This window comes from Zingiber officinale, chromosome 11B (assembly GCF_018446385.1).
Source record: "Zingiber officinale cultivar Zhangliang chromosome 11B, Zo_v1.1, whole genome shotgun sequence".
NCBI classification, from domain to species: Eukaryota; Viridiplantae; Streptophyta; class Magnoliopsida; order Zingiberales; family Zingiberaceae; genus Zingiber; species Zingiber officinale.
Window position 1 is genome coordinate 5691162 of NC_056007.1, and position 16569 is coordinate 5707730.

At 36.2% G+C, this 16569-nt stretch overlaps 2 protein-coding genes across 3 annotated transcripts in view; one reads left to right on the forward strand and one right to left on the reverse strand.

Annotated features, from left to right (window-relative positions):
- LOC122034310 (pumilio homolog 5-like) overlaps window positions 1-13065 on the forward strand; it is a 29466-nt gene extending 16401 nt beyond the window's left edge. For both annotated transcript variants that reach the window (XM_042593507.1, XM_042593506.1), the window contains exons 6-10: window positions 10076-10288; window positions 10366-10476; window positions 11248-11442; window positions 12478-12649; window positions 12740-13065. In XM_042593507.1, the coding sequence (XP_042449441.1) occupies window positions 10076-10288; window positions 10366-10476; window positions 11248-11442; window positions 12478-12649; window positions 12740-12759 (711 nt within the window). In that variant the 3' untranslated portion in view covers window positions 12760-13065. The remainder of the gene's footprint in view (window positions 1-10075; window positions 10289-10365; window positions 10477-11247; window positions 11443-12477; window positions 12650-12739) is intronic.
- LOC122034311 lies at window positions 2487-3586 on the reverse strand. Its single transcript, XM_042593509.1, has 2 exons — window positions 2670-3586; window positions 2487-2565 (listed from the first exon to the last, which is right to left on the reverse strand). Exons 1-2 carry the CDS (start codon window positions 3584-3586, stop codon window positions 2487-2489), a joined length of 996 nt encoding a protein of 331 aa, XP_042449443.1.
- Window positions 13066-16569: the final 3504 nt, after the last annotated feature.

A 16569-nucleotide genomic window follows, 5' to 3' on the forward strand; every position in this document is an offset into this window, starting at 1 on the left:
ATTGTTTGACAGCTGGGTACCAATCATTCCACCAGTTGTCCTTTCCTCTGCACTTATTGCACTCTTGTAACTTTAGTGAGTGGATGATGCGTAGTTGTTGGAGTGCATTGATTGCTTGCACTGCAGCTCTTTGTTCAAGTTGATGCAAATCTTCAAAGATTTGGTCGAATCTGGTGAGTAGGACTGGCTGATTATGGCGTTTACTTGATTCTCGTTGGTATTGTTCAGCGAGGCTGAGAGGGCCTTCAGGGCCTTGATCAACATCTCCTGGGCCTCCTGGTTGGGTCTCCTCTCGAGTTCCTTGAGTGCTTGTGGAACCAGGGCTAGCCTGCCAAGGTCTTGTTCCGGCCATTCTGAAAAAGTTAACACTGATATTAGACGAGAGAGAGAATCAGCTACCTGATTATTTTTGCCGTCAATGTGTTCAAATTTGACCATTGGTCCTGCTCCAGTAATATAATCAGTAAAAGACAACCATCTGACTCGTGATGGTTTATGGTTTGCTGTCTTCCCAAAGAAGCTGATTATAGCTTGACAATCTGTTCTTATAAGAAGTTCAGCTTTATCAAGAAAATAAATCTTCAGAGACTCCATTGTATTTAATACAGCGTGAATTTCAGCATCTATAGTTGATTTGGGAGGATTAAACTTCCCGCTTGCATATGCACAAATTTTCTCTGAGGATATAGAGTCAAATTTATTTCGTTTCCGCTTGCATATACCTCCCCATCCATCCATGCAACCGTCAACCTCTAAAATAATATAGCATTCAGGGGGGGGGTATTTCCAGGTCTGGAAGTTGTTGAGCCTTTTCTTTAATCTGTTTTATCAAGTTCCAATTCTGTTCATTTAACTTCTTTTCTCCCTTGGGTGAAGTTTTGGCATATAAAGGTCCAAGCAATTTTCCAAGATTAGGAATATAATTCCTGGCATAATTTAAAAGACCTAACCATGATCTCATACCTTTTGTAGTTCTGAGTTCACTGTCTTTGAAATCAGCAATTTTTGAGATAACATGTGGTTGTAATTTGATTCTGCAATTACCAATAATTGCGCCTAGGAATTCAATCTCAGTTACTGCAACCTTCATCTTGGTAGGACTTAATACGAGTCCATTTAATTGGCAAATATTGAGCATCTGCTGGAGATGCCGTTCATGGCTCTTCTCATCTGGAGAGAAAACTAAGATGTCATCAATATAAACTGCAATAAAATCCTCTGTTCCTTTAAAACAGAGATCCATCTTTCGTTGAAATATGGCTGGGGCATTTTTCAAACCAAATGGCATAACTAACCATTCATACAATCCATCATGTACCCAAAATGCGGTCCATTCTATGGAGTCAGGGTGCATAGCTATTTGATGGAACTCGCTCTTCAGATCAAATTTGGAAAAGATACAACTATTGCTTACCTTCTTTAAAATGATATTAATACCAGGAAGGCTATACTGGTATTTATGAGTTATATCATTGAGACGCTTATAATTAAACACCAGTCTTTCTTTGCCTTTCTTCTCTTTTCCAGTATCAGGATCAATGGTAGTACCTGAGTTAACAATAATAGCAGTTGTTCTATGTCGGCTTTTGCTGGGACGGATGATACTCAGGTCTAGTAAAGACTTAATATGTTTAGAGAATGCCTCCTTCTGGATTGGAGTAAGATGTTTGAGAGGCCTATCTTCAATTATAAATTCTGGATTTTTGATATCCAGATGACAAAGAATTTTGTTTTTCTGCCAGTGTTGGAGAGGATTTTCTCCAATAATTCCTTGCTTCTTCAACTGCTGTAATAAAGGATCAAACCTTTGTTTAAGCGATGGGCTAATTTGCTCTGCTGAATATATCACCATCTCCTTAATTTGTATATATTCATCTTCATCTAGATCCAATTCTCCGATTGCTGCATTCACAGATGGTAAAGTATTTATAGTTGTTAAATTTTTGTAAAAAGTTACCATATTGCCTTCAATGCGGAGTCCCCCATGCATTGCTCGGATGAAGTTACACCCAATAATGAATTGAATATTATCCCCAAGAACCATTGGAAAACTATAGGTGTAGGGAATTCTGAAAATATTGTCTCCAATAATCATTCGCCCATTTTTTAACTTCATGTTAGCGGACTGTTGTGAGTTGATGCCACTAAAATTTACCACACACGTATTTTGCTCCAGAGCACTTTTGGGAACAGATCTTTGGTCTACACAGCATGTTGTTGCACCGGTATCCAGAATTGCCTTTAACTTGAACTTAGGAATACCTGGTATATCCATTTCCACAGTTAAATTGTACAGCATATTTTTTACTAACCGTGGGCTTGATGTAGGAGGTTTTGATGCTGTTGCAATTGTTTCCTCAATAAACATATTTGCAGCTTCTTCTTCAAGTTCTTGATAGTCTTTTTGTAAATCTTGTTCTAGCTACAAGGCTTCCCATTGTGACTTGTAATATGTAACTTCCTCTTTTAACCTCCTGATTTCTTCTTCACACCAGATGATATAATTTCTCTGCTCCTGTATCAAGTTCATAGGATAAAATGGAGTTGCAGGTGCAGGAGTTACAGGTACCTCTTTGTTAAAATAATAGGGCCCACATAAATTGCATACTGTAAGATAGCACTCTGGACAGTGTATCCTAGCCCTTTGAATAGTTAATCTTTTGCAACAGGTACAAGTCGTTGATTGTGGAGCAAGAATTTTTTCATTATGCTTCCATTGATGCAGACAGTTTGACTGTGCATCCGTCAATTTAATCTGTTGCCTGTATCCTCCATCTTCCAAACCTAACATGTATAATGAATTTATTTGCAAGGTTTGAACAGAGTGTTGTACCTCGAGAATATCATCTTCTCCCTCTGAAATACTGTAAATGGCGTCACTTTGAGCTTCTCCCTCTTGTACAGATAAGATATCATAATCTTCAGGAATTTCTAATTGCTCAAAAATTGCCACCCTTTTGACATTTCTTTTATCATTAGGACAATCTCTTGCAAAATAACACTTGCATTTTTTGTTTCTTAATAAATGCTTACGCTTTTCAATTCTAGCATGAGTGTTATGTGGTTTACCTTTATAAGTCTTTGATTGTCGGATCCCTATTCGCTTAGATCCAGCCTTTTGATAATACCCTGGGATAGGTATTTGGTTACAAAAAGATAGATCTTTTAATGATCTTTTGAATGCTGCATCCTTGCATTCCTGCTCAAGAAATTTATGAGCAAATATAATTCTTGGAAAAACTCCTACTGTCAGACCGGGATGCTTTGCTTCAAAGGCCGTTTTGATTCTATTTCCAAGATCCCCTGGCATTTTTAACCAAAATTTTTCTGAAAGTTCTGGTCCTGCAAAAAAGCGACCAGTCTTTGCTGCCAGTCTCATATATTCATTGATGTACTGAATTATGTGTTTAACATTATCACAAGATAATTTCTCTAAATCCCTATATGTTGAATTTTGAACTTCAGTTGAACCTTGAGTAGGGTCTTCAGCAGAAAATACTCGTCTCATTTGTGATAAAATATTTTGTGTACCTTCTCGTCCTCCACTGATGGCAATAAGGGCATCATATTCAGTAGGGTAAGTCATTCTTCATTGAATCCATGTAATCTTCTCAATTTCTCCCAACAGATTTTCGATAAATTCTATCTTTTCTTTGGAGTCTGAGAAGGCTTGTGCTGCCACAAAATTCTTAGTAATGGATTCCCATCTTGAGAAGGCATCATCAAATAAATTTAATTGTTCTGGAATAACAAAAAGGGCCCCACTTTGTTGCTGTGCTGATGGTAGGGTCCATAATTCATTATTCATTCCTCCTTTGAATTTTGCCTTAGGAGGTTGCTGCTCATATATTGGCTGAAAACTTGGGCCGGGAGCATTATTGGTTGGTGGATATCCAGGTGGCCCCATTGCTGTATCTTGTGGGGGTCGATATGGAGAAATTACCGTACTGGTAGAATATATCTGTTCTTCCCCATTTAAATTTTCAGTCAACCTCTGAATACTTGGATATTCCAATTCACAATTTGCAGCAATAAGTTGAACAATTTCCTCATAATTGTCTGCTCGCAATTCAAGAGCATGCTCTGTCCTCCCACCACCTTCGCTGGCGAATGGATTAGTCCATTCATTATCTGAATCAGTGTCCCAAATTGGTTTTGTATTGGACAGTGAAGATAAATACTGAATATAGTCAAGGTAGGAATCGGGTTCCTCCTCATAGTTTAAAGTAGTGTCCATGGACTGCGGTACAAAGGCCCCTGGGCTTGTAGTCGCTACATGGGCTTCCTTAAAACATATGTGGGAAGAATCAGTTTCCACCAAAACTGCCAGTTTTTCTTGTGGCATTAATAAGGAAAAGATATCCTGCGTTGAAAGTTTATGCGGTTCTTGAGAGGAAGAGACTTCATTAATTGGTAAAAAGACAGAATGATGATCCGTAGATCCAAAACCCTGATCTCCTCGTTCAGTATAACTTAGATGAGGAACTTCATATACTTCTGGCATAGCTATTTTCTCAAGGATTAGTTGTGCAATATCTTGCTGAGAAGTAATAAGTATAGGAAGGCTTGTTCTATTAAACAGAAGAACTTGTACCTCACCCCGATAGTCTGAATCAATTACTCCAGCTCCTACTTCAATTCCATGTTTCCATGCAAAACCAGAACGTGATGCTATTCGGCCATAATATCCATATGGGATTTCTATTCGTAGGCCTGTAAGTACGAGTTCTCGTCCATATGGTTCAATAATCGCATCATGACTTGCTGCTATATCAAGGCCAGCAGATCCTTCTGTTTTCCTTTTTGGGAGTAATGCCTGTGGAAACATTCGATTTACTAGAATATGAGGTTCAGTGTTAGGAGAGTACCTTGAGTAATCTTGTTCTGCTATTTGCTTTCCTTTGTCATAAATATTGTCAGAATCTCCATAATTTTCGAAATATTCTGATTCTGTGCCATCAAAATAAGTAAAAACACCAGGATGTGTTTCAATCAAAACCGCCAAAATTTCTTCATCTCTGTCATTATATTTTGGTGGTTCTGCTACTTGGGCTGCTGCATAATTATTGAAGCTTAATGATATGCGTCCATCCATCATTGTTTGACTGTTTACTTCTGATGGTTGCATAGGAATAGTAATTTGAGTAGGATTAATGGTCCAATTTAGACCTTGCAGCCGCTGAGTTGAGAAACTTCTTCCAGGTAAGGCTTTTACTCCATGAGAAGTAAGATAATCTACAACACCTTGAACTTAATAAGCAAAACCAACATTAGGTGTATTTGAAAGCCTACCTACTAGTCCTCTTGTGATTAGCAAATTTGCTTCACTATTTTGCCAGGCTTCGTATCCCCTAAACCAATTTGGGACACTGATTCAGATAATGAATGGACTAATCCATTCGCCAGCGAAGGTGGTGGGAGGACAGAGCATGCTCTTGAATTGCGAGCAGACAATTATGAGGAAATTGTTCAACTTATTGCTGCAAATTGTGAATTGGAATATCCAAGTATTCAGAGGTTGACTGAAAATTTAATTGGGGAAGAACAGATATATTCTACTAGTACGGTAATTTCTCCATTTCGACCCCCACAAGATACAGCAATGGGGCCACCTGGATATCCACCAGCTAATAATGCTCCCGGCCCAAGTTTTCAGCCAATATATGAGCAGCAACCTCCTAAGGCAAAATTCAAAGGAGGAATGAATAATGAATTATGGACCCTACCATCAACACAGCAACAAAGTGGGGCCTTTTTTGTTATTCCAGAACAATTAAATTTATTTGATGATGCCTTCTCAAGATGAGAATCATTACTAAGAATTTTGTGGCAGCACAAGCCTTCTCAGACTCCAAAGAAAAGATAGAATTTATCGAAAATCTGTTGGGAGAAATTGAGAAGATTACATGGATTCAATGGAGAATGACTTACCCTACTGAATATGATGCCCTTATTGCCATCAGTGAAGGACGAGAAGGTACACAAAATATTTTATCACAAGTGAGACGAGTATTTTCTGCTGAAGACCCTACTCAAGGTTCAACTGAAGTTCAAAATTCAGCATATAGGGATTTAGAGAAATTATCTTGTGATAATGTTAAACACATAATTCAGTACATCAATGATTATATGAGACTGGCAGCAAAGACTGGTCGCCTTTTTACAGGACCAGAACTTTCAGAAAAATTTTGGTTAAAAATGCCAGGGGATCTTGGAAATAGAATCAAAACGGCCTTTGAAGCAAAGCATCCCGGTCCGACAGTAGGAGTTTTTCCAAGAATTATATTTGCTCATAAATTTCTTGAGCAGGAATGCAAGGATGCAGCATTCAAAAGATCATTAAAGGATCTATCTTTTTGTAACCAAATACCTATCCCAGGGTATTATCAAAAGGCTGGATCTAAGCGAATGAGGATCCGACAATCAACGACTTATAAAGGTAAACCACATAACACTCATGCTAGAATTGAAAAGCGTAAGCATTTATTAAGAAACAAAAAATGCAAGTGTTATTTTGCAAAAGATTGTCCTAATGATAAAAGAAATGTCAAAAGGGTGGCAATTTTTGAGCAATTAGAAATTCCTGAAGATTATGATATCTTATCTGAACAAGAGGGAGAAGCTCAAAGTGACGCCATTTACAGTATTTCAGAGGGAGAAGATGATATTCTCGAGGTACAACACTCTGTTCAAACCTTGCAAATAAAATCATTATACATGTTAGGTTTGGAAGATGGAGGATACAGGCAACAGATTAAATTGACGGATGCACAGTCAAACTGTCTGCATCAATGGAAGCATAATGAAAAAATTCTTGCTCCACAATCAACGACTTGTACCTGTTGCAAAAGATTAACTATTCAAAGGGCTAGGATACACTGTCCAGAGTGCTATCTTACAGTATGCAATTTATGTGGGCCCTATTATTTTAACAAAGAGGTACCTGTAACTCCTGCACCTGCAACTCCATTTTATCCTATGAACTTGATACAGGAGCAGAGAAATTATATCATCTGGTGTGAAGAAGAAATCAGGAGGTTAAAAGAGGAAGTTACATATTACAAGTCACAATGGGAAGCCTTGCAGCTAGAACAAGATTTACAAAAAGACTATCAAGAACTTGAAGAAGAAGCTGCAAATATGTTTATTGAGGAAACAATTGCAACAGCATCAAAACCTCCTACATCAAGCCCACGGTTAGTAAAAAATATGCTGTACAATTTAACTGTGGAAATGGATATACCAGGTATTCCTAAGTTCAAGTTAAAGGCAATTCTGGATACCGGTGCAACAACATGCTGTGTAGACCAAAGATCTGTTCCCAAAAGTGCTCTGGAGCAAAATACGTGTGTGGTAAATTTTAGTGGCATCAACTCACAACAGTCCGCTAACATGAAGTTAAAAAATGGGCGAATGATTATTGGAGACAATATTTTCAGAATTCCCTACACCTATAGTTTTCCAATGGTTCTTGGGGATAATATTCAATTCATTATTGGGTGTAACTTCATCCGAGCAATGCATGGGGGACTCCGCATTGAAGGCAATATGGTAACTTTTTACAAAAATTTAACAACTATAAATACTTTACCATCTGTGAATGCAGCAATCGGAGAATTGGATCTAGATGAAGATGAATATATACAAATTAAGGAGATGGTGATATATTCAGCAGAGCAAATTAGCCCATCGCTTAAACAAAGGTTTGATCCTTTATTACAGCAGTTGAAGAAGCAAGGAATTATTGGAGAAAATCCTCTCCAACACTGGCAGAAAAACAAAATTCTTTGTCATCTGGATATCAAAAATCCAGAATTTATAATTGAAGATAGGCCTCTCAAACATCTTACTCCAATCCAGAAGGAGGCATTCTCTAAACATATTAAGTCTTTACTAGACCTGAGTATCATCCGTCCCAGCAAAAGCCGACATAGAACAACTGCTATTATTGTTAACTCAGGTACTACCATTGATCCTGATACTGGAAAAGAGAAGAAAGGCAAAGAAAGACTGGTGTTTAATTATAAGCGTCTCAATGATATAACTCATAAATACCAGTATAGCCTTCCTGGTATTAATATCATTTTAAAGAAGGTAAGCAATAGTTGTATCTTTTCCAAATTTGATCTGAAGAGCGAGTTCCATCAAATAGCTATGCACCCTGACTCCATAGAATGGACCGCATTTTGGGTACATGATGGATTGTATGAATGGTTAGTTATGCCATTTGGTTTGAAAAATGCCCCAGCCATATTTCAACGAAAGATGGATCTCTGTTTTAAAGGAACAGAGGATTTTATTGCAGTTTATATTGATGACATCTTAGTTTTCTCTCCAGATGAGAAGAGCCATGAACGGCATCTCCAGCAGATGCTCAATATTTGCCAATTAAATGGACTCGTATTAAGTCCTACCAAGATGAAGGTTGCAGTAACTGAGATTGAATTCCTAGGCGCAATTATTGGTAATTGCAGAATCAAATTACAACCACATGTTATCTCAAAAATTGCTGATTTCAAAGACAGTGAACTCAGAACTACAAAAGGTATGAGATCATGGTTAGGTCTTTTAAATTATGCCAGGAATTATATTCCTAATCTTGGAAAATTGCTTGGACCTTTATATGCCAAAACTTCACCCAAGGGAGAAAAGAAGTTAAATGAACAGAATTGGAACTTGATAAAACAGATTAAAGAAAAGGCTCAACAACTTCCAGACCTGGAAATACCCCCCCCCCCCTGAATGCTATATTATTTTAGAGGTTGACGGTTGCATGGATGGATGGGGAGGTATATGCAAGCGGAAACGAAATAAATTTGACTCTATATCCTCAGAGAAAATTTGTGCATATGCAAGCGGGAAGTTTAATCCTCCCAAATCAACTATAGATGCTGAAATTCACGCTGTATTAAATACAATGGAGTCTCTGAAGATTTATTTTCTTGATAAAGCTGAACTTCTTATAAGAACAGATTGTCAAGCTATAATCAGCTTCTTTGGGAAGACAGCAAACCATAAACCATCACGAGTCAGATGGTTGTCTTTTACTGATTATATTACTGGAGCAGGACCAATGGTCAAATTTGAACACATTGACGGCAAAAATAATCAGGTAGCTGATTCTCTCTCTCGTCTAATATCAGTGTTAACTTTTTCAGAATGGCCGGAACAAGACCTTGGCAGGCTAGCCCTGGTTCCACAAGCACTCAAGGAACTCGAGAGGAGACCCAACCAGGAGGCCCAGGAGATGTTGATCAAGGCCCTGAAGGCCCTCTCAGCCTCGCTGAACAATACCAACGAGAATCAAGTAAACGCCATAATCAGCCAGTCCTACTCACCAGATTCGACCAAATCTTTGAAGATTTGCATCAACTTGAACAAAGAGCTGCAGTGCAAGCAATCAATGCACTCCAACAACTACGCATCATCCACTCACTAAAGTTACAAGAGTGCAATAAGTGCAGAGGAAAGGACAACTGGTGGAATGATTGGTACCCAGCTGTCAAACAATGTGATGACCAACTGACACAAGCATCTTATCTTCTGCAAGACTGTGTCTCTCGCATGCGTAATTTTAAAGTTTGAAGCATGATGGACCCGACAACTCAACTAATGTCCATACAAGTTATCAGCAGCTTTATTAAAGTAGCTTTATTAAGCACTATGAAGATTCCTTCTGATATTCTTATTTGAAAACGTTTTGATGGGGCCCAATGAGCACCCAGCGTTCTCTATAAGAAGAAACTCCTGCAAGGAATTCAGGCATAACCTGAGCCTTACTCGAGTCAGTGGAAATCAAGTTTGTAATTCTGTTTGTAATTCCCTATAGTTTGCAATTCCAATTTCGTTGCCAAGCCTCTCTGTGTGTTTCTTTCTGCGCGCATCATAATAGATTGTAAGATACGTGCCAGCTGGTGAAGATGTGGGCATACTAGAACTTGCAAGTTATTTTATTTTTAAGGGGGGAAAAAATCTAAAGTGACACTTTCAGTTGCACTGGGAGATTTCCTAAGCCTTCTATCCAACTCCTGCTAGATTTTATTGAAGTCTTCTCACCCTTGTCTTATGGTTGCAGGCTCTGGAGGTTATTGATCTTGGTCAGAAAACACAGCTAGTGCAAGAACTTGATGGAAATGTCATGAGATGTGTTCGTGATCAGAATGGGAATCATGTGATTCAGAAGTGCGTTGAGTGTATACCAGCAGAAAAAATTGGCTTCATTATATCTGCTTTCCATGGGCAAGTTGCAACACTTTCTACACATCCTTACGGTTGCCGTGTGATTCAGGTTAAGGAAGTTTCTATTCTCCAGATAGTATTCTGATTCTGAGGTTCTGATCCTGAAACATTATTTCCTGTTTGTAGAGAGTACTGGAGCATTGTAGCGATGAATCTCAAAGCCAATTCATCGTGGATGAGATTTTGCAGTCATCTTGCCTACTTGCACAGGATCAGTATGGCAATTATGTCACACAGGTGAAACATTTCCACTCTGTTGTCTCATTTCTGTAATAAATGAAGTATTTCATGTGTTTGACATCCATTGGATAGTGGAAATTCAAAACGTGCACTCTGTCGGCAAGTCTATTTTAAACACAGTTGTTCATAAATGATCTTTTTGTTGCCCTTCAAATTGTGATCTGTTGTAGAACAAATTAATTGGGTTGTACCTGAAGTTAAAAATGAGGTCATCTTATGGTCTGCTTTCTTCATTTGACAAGTATGCAGAAACACATGATACCTTCCATTTTGGCTGCCCATAAACCATAGCTAACCTGGATTTGGTCATTCCCCGTTATGCTTTATGAAATGCAGTGCGCAATTATGAATGCAACAAAGGTCTTAAACTGCAATTATGAAAGTCATAAAGGGCTTAAACTAGACATGAATAAACATATTATTGTTTATTATCAAACCCTTTATTTCACATTCATGCTGTGTAAACCAACTTATTTAAAAAGTTTATAGCATAATAGAATGTCCCACTCTCAATTCTCCTCGTTCCTTCTCAGTCGTCAGTGCACTATCTATGTTTGTAGAAGTTGTGGCAAGAGTACCATAGAATATAGATCTCTGTCAAATTTTACTGAATGTTTGCTATCAATTGTGCTTGAGTGCTACATCCCATGATAAGTTAATTTTGCTGTGAATAATTTATCGATTATATTTTTGTATATATATAACATTTTTTTATCTGATTTATTGTCTATCATCACATCTCAATCCTTCATGATTATATCATTTCAGCATGTTTTGGAGAGGGGAAAACCACATGAAAGGAGTCAGATTATCAGCAAATTATTTGGGCAGATTGTACAGATGAGTCAGAACAAGTTTGCTTCAAATGTTATTGAAAAGTGTTTAGCATATGGTAGTACCGAAGAGAGGGATCTCTTGATTAAGGAAATAGTGGGACAAACTGAAGAAAATGACAATTTATTGGTATGCTCAAAGCTTTTGCAAATTATTAAATATGTATTTTAGTAATTAGTATCCTGATCAATTACTCTTCTTTCCCAGACAAGTTATTTGATAATTTTTTTGAAGTTTTTGTTTATAATCTAGTTGTTCATATAACTTAGAATACAATATAATTGGGATGAAGAATTAGTAGATTGCCACTTTTTCTAATCAGCAAAGATATAAACAACTTATGCATTTTCGGGTAATTGTGTTCTTATTTACATTGTTGGGGTTAAAATCCTAGTTTGTTTCATTATATATGCTAATAGTTGGATCTAGAAGACCTTATAGGCGAGGTTGAAATATCATTCAGAGTTGGGAGTTATGTATCCTGGTTGGAATGATACGATGTTTGGGCGTGATGACCTAGAGGAGGAAAGGGGAGATGAGGAGGGAATTGACTTACCTCTGCACAGAAACTTAAGTTCTCACACTCACGGGTACTTGCAGAAATTGCTTTTTACCATGATCTCGAATAGTTTTTGTGTGCCAATTGGTGGGCGGAACACTAAGTTTTATACTTGCAAACTAGCACGGCATTTCCAAGACTTCTTAGACATTTTATTACTATAGAGGCATGCCCATTTCAAAAGTTAAGAACATGGTGCTTTCCCTGGTTGCAGTCATACTCATACCTGCTCTTTTTCTTTCTGTTGAGTTAAGCCTTACATCTTTCAAACAATGAATGACTAGCTTACTAGTTTCGTATCCTAATCTTATTTCTTCTTTTGCTCGTTAAAACTTCAATATCGACTAACTAATAAGCAAGTTTGATGTATTTTTCCTTCCTGAGGTAGCAAATGCTCCCATGTATAAGTAAATCTTAAAACGAATCAATTCTGGAATTCCTCTTAAAATGCTCAAAGTAGATCCTCCATTTGTTAGGTTGAATATCTCGTCGGGAATTTTGAGTAATTTCTGTAATTCTCAAATATAGATGATGCTGCATAGTACATTGTGGATTTCTTTTTTCTTATGCTGTGCCTCTGCATCTGAGTTCATTTCCTTTTTCAGGTGATGATGAAGGATCAATTTGCAAATTATGTGGTCCAAAAGATTCTCGAAACATGCACCGACAAGCATCGGGAAATCCTGCTCAACCGCATCAAAGTTCATCTGCCGGCTTTGAAGAAATACACTTACGGGAAACATATAGTCTCTAGGATCGAACAAGTATACGGCGAAGGTGTCGTCTCACGCTTACTCGTTGATTTATGATCTGTCAAGTAACTACTTCCACTGGATTTTTCTTTAGTTTATAAGTTTGTTGTTCCAGATGTCCTTGAAGTACCATAAAACAAGAAGAGAAGCCACTTGCCTCGGTGATCCTAATGAAGGAGAATTCCAAGAAACTCCTCGAGGTGGCTTCTGTCATACCTTTTTCAATGCACAGGTCAGGCTTACAACAAGTAGATTCTTACTTTAGGTGTGTATCGCATCTATTTAATGACCTAAATTTGGTATTTTGTGTATTTAAACTATTTATAGGTGTCTAGCTTAGCGTATCTGAAGTTGTATATTGATAGTACATACGGCGTATGTTCTTCGTAGCCTTGCTTGATAGTATTATGCTGATTTGGGTATACATGCCTGTTACAAATATATCTTTGAGTAGGTTAAGCTCTTAGTCGATCAGTTTGTTTCCTATTTTGAATTCTGGCTTAAAATTTGATGACTTTAAAGATGATTTGTCTTGGACAAGTAGGCGATCGAAAAACATAACGATCATGTGGACATTTACATAATGTAGGACGTGGATCTTGATATGCCTGAAAATCTGAACTTTTTAGGGCACTTACTCGCCCTGAAATCTTCTAGCAATGTAGGGAAAGTATATATAAACCCAATTAGCCTTATTGACTATCTTTGGGTGATTGGTCTGGTCTTTTTTATCGACCATCAGGATAAATCGGGAAGTACTTGCAGTAATATAGAGAAAATAGGACTATACATGAGTGGTGTTAGTGTGAGGTTTTAATACTCGATAAGTAAGAACTCGTTTATGTTCATATAAAATATGGTACTAAAGGGTTAGTATTGGTTTATTCTTCATCGGGTAATAGATGTTTTGGATCTGCGCTATCGAATCTTAGTTTGCCACTAATTTTAGAATGTGTTGTAAAGGTGACAATGCTCACTTCAGACATCCATACACGGCTCACCTTAAGGTCTATGGGAGGATGGTAAATTACGGTATTGAACGACTTACTAGGTGGGAGAAATTTATTTCTTAAGAGAGGATTTGGACCTTGCTTTTGTATTATAATTTTACCATCCGAGAACCAACTAGGCTATCTACCAATTTTAGAATGTGGAACCTAGCTATGAGTCCTGATGACTCAACTAAAGGTTTGTTTGTTTTTAAAGATTTATTTCTAGAATCAAATTATAATTATCGGTAAATTAGAGAAAAATCTCCAATCATAATGTTAACTTTGGATGCAATCCCCATGTCCAAAAAACTTTATTTCTATTCTCTGCATGTAAAGTATTACTTGTTTCAACTCCCTCATGCAAATATTGATACCTAAATTGTCTCTCAAATTTTTTAGGTACAAAAATTTCAAAATTGAGTACAAAAAGTTTAAAAATGAGTATAATTCTTCTTAAAGTCAGAGTACTTTATATTAAAAATCGAATATATTTTCTATCAAAATTGTCCCTCTTATTTTTTAGGTATAAAAAGTCTAAAAATAAATATAATTCATGTTAAATTCAGCACTTTATACTATAATCTAGTTCTCTATACTAGGATCGAGTATATTTTCTATCGAAATTAATCCTCATATTTTTCGGTACAAATAGTCTAAAAATGAGTATAATTCATATTAAATTCAGCACATTAAACTAAAATCGAGTATATTTTGAGGTTAAAAAAGAATCGTACTCAATTTGATAGAAAATATACTAGATTCTAAGTTAATATACTCAATTTAAGAGGATTTATATTGATTTTTAGACTTTTTGTACCTAAAAATATCATGGGCAATTAAGTAAAGATGTTTGACTGGGGAGTGAAAACAAAGATTTTCATGGATGGGGACTGCATGCAAAGATTTGTTTATTAATAGGGACTGCATGTAAAATTACCCTCAAATTATCTAGTAAAACAGCTTAACAAAAATGAAAAAAAATTTTGGTAACTTAATTGTCTGTTGACTCTTCCAATTATTTTGTTAATTTCAATTTATTTTTATTTTTGGTTTTTTCATCTTTATTTTTCAGGTATAGTGAAGTAACTAAAGTCTAACCCATTTTATTTGGTGGCTAGTTATTATTTTTAAATATAGAGTTTGCTATATGGAATTTATGTCTTATTATATTATTATATATATTTAAATAAATTTTATTTTATTTTATTTTATTATCAAGTATTCTTTTTATCTTTCTTTTCCGTGTAAATTTATTATAATTTCTCATTGTCAATTGGGATGATCGATTAAATTCATATTCATGTTATTTTAAATGTTATCTCGATTGTTAGATGTCTCTGGATGGATGACATTAAATAATTTTAACTTTCTATGTTTTTTTTTTTAAATTGTCTATTAAATTAAAGTTGTTTGGTCACAGTAATTTTACTCTTATCTTCTGGACTGACTTATCTTGGACTGACTCATCTGACAGACGGTCAATTTTATGAAAATTTTATCAAGAGTGACGGATTTTTTTTTGTGTAATGAAATAGTAAATCTTATTCCGAGTAAGAGTATGAGTTTGTATCGGTCAGTTTTCTTGGAGGGTGTTGTGGTTAAGATATAAATATTATCATACGAGATTTTGGGATCGAAATTTGATATGTCTGTGCATGTCTTCTTCAAAGCTTGGCCACGTGTACTAATAATTAGTAGTTATTATAATTTATTTTTTTTGTATTGGCCTAGAGATGGGATGGTGTGGATGTTGGGAGCGAATTATCTTTTATCACATGAATTTATATTGATCAAAAGCAGACTTCACACCATAAGGTGGAGACAAAAGATAAAACCTTTCAAGGAAGATCAAATTATGATTTATAACAAACAAGTGACTTTTAATGAACCACTCGAGCACATTCGGTCATGATAAACGCACATATGTGCTTGCATTAAAGTTGCCAATTTGAATTGGATCTATTGGGTTGTCATAATTTATTAAATAATTTAAACGGATTGAATAGAAATTTTATCAATTTATTTAAAAATGTATTTAAATTGAACAATCATCATAGATGGTTGGTTTAGGTGGACCGGCTCATGGTGAGCTTGAGTTAGTTGGCGGGTTGAAAATATTTTTTTGTTTAAAAAAATAAAATTAAACTGGTAAACTCACTCGTAGAAAAAATTAAACTTTTTTCTGGCTTACCTTTCCTCTCTGCTAGTGCTTATCCCTTATCCATTCATGGATCCTCGTATGTTTAGAGGAAGGAATCCAAGGAATCAAATCTTATATCTACCATTTGCCTATTTATTCATTGATTGAGCTTCAAAGTCTCTGATATTTGGTGGATGATACTCTTAATGCTCGGTCGGACTTGACTATATTGCTCGGTGAAATATTTCTCGGTGGAACTTTGATGATGTCGCTCGGCGTAACTTAACTATATTGCTCAACGAAACTTGATAATATTACTCAGGAAGTAGACTGATTTCTAGAATACCATAGCTTTGTAGTATCGTAGCAATTTTTATAGCCACAACGTTATTGTAGTAATAGAATGCACTGTGATATAAAATACCATAGCTTTGTAGCAATTTTTATTGCAACAACGGTTCTGTAGTAATTACTGTAGAATGCAGTGTCATACTGAGACCGAACACACTCCATCGATTCGAGTTGCAATATTCAATCATAACGGATAACAACGGAGCAATTGAAATTAAATTAAAATTAAATTATTGGATTCCTAAATTAAATATTGGATTCATATGAGTTTAGTCCAACCCTTCACATGGTCTCAATGTGTGCAGCCTTTATCCATTGAACTTCAACTAGTGAAACTTTGCCGTCGAGTTTAGATATTTAAATTCGAATATGCAAGGCGTTATATTCACATATTCTCTTATTTTTAAGGAGGACAATGAGTAAAATTTGAATAAGATTTTATATTCATACGAAGAGCTCAGA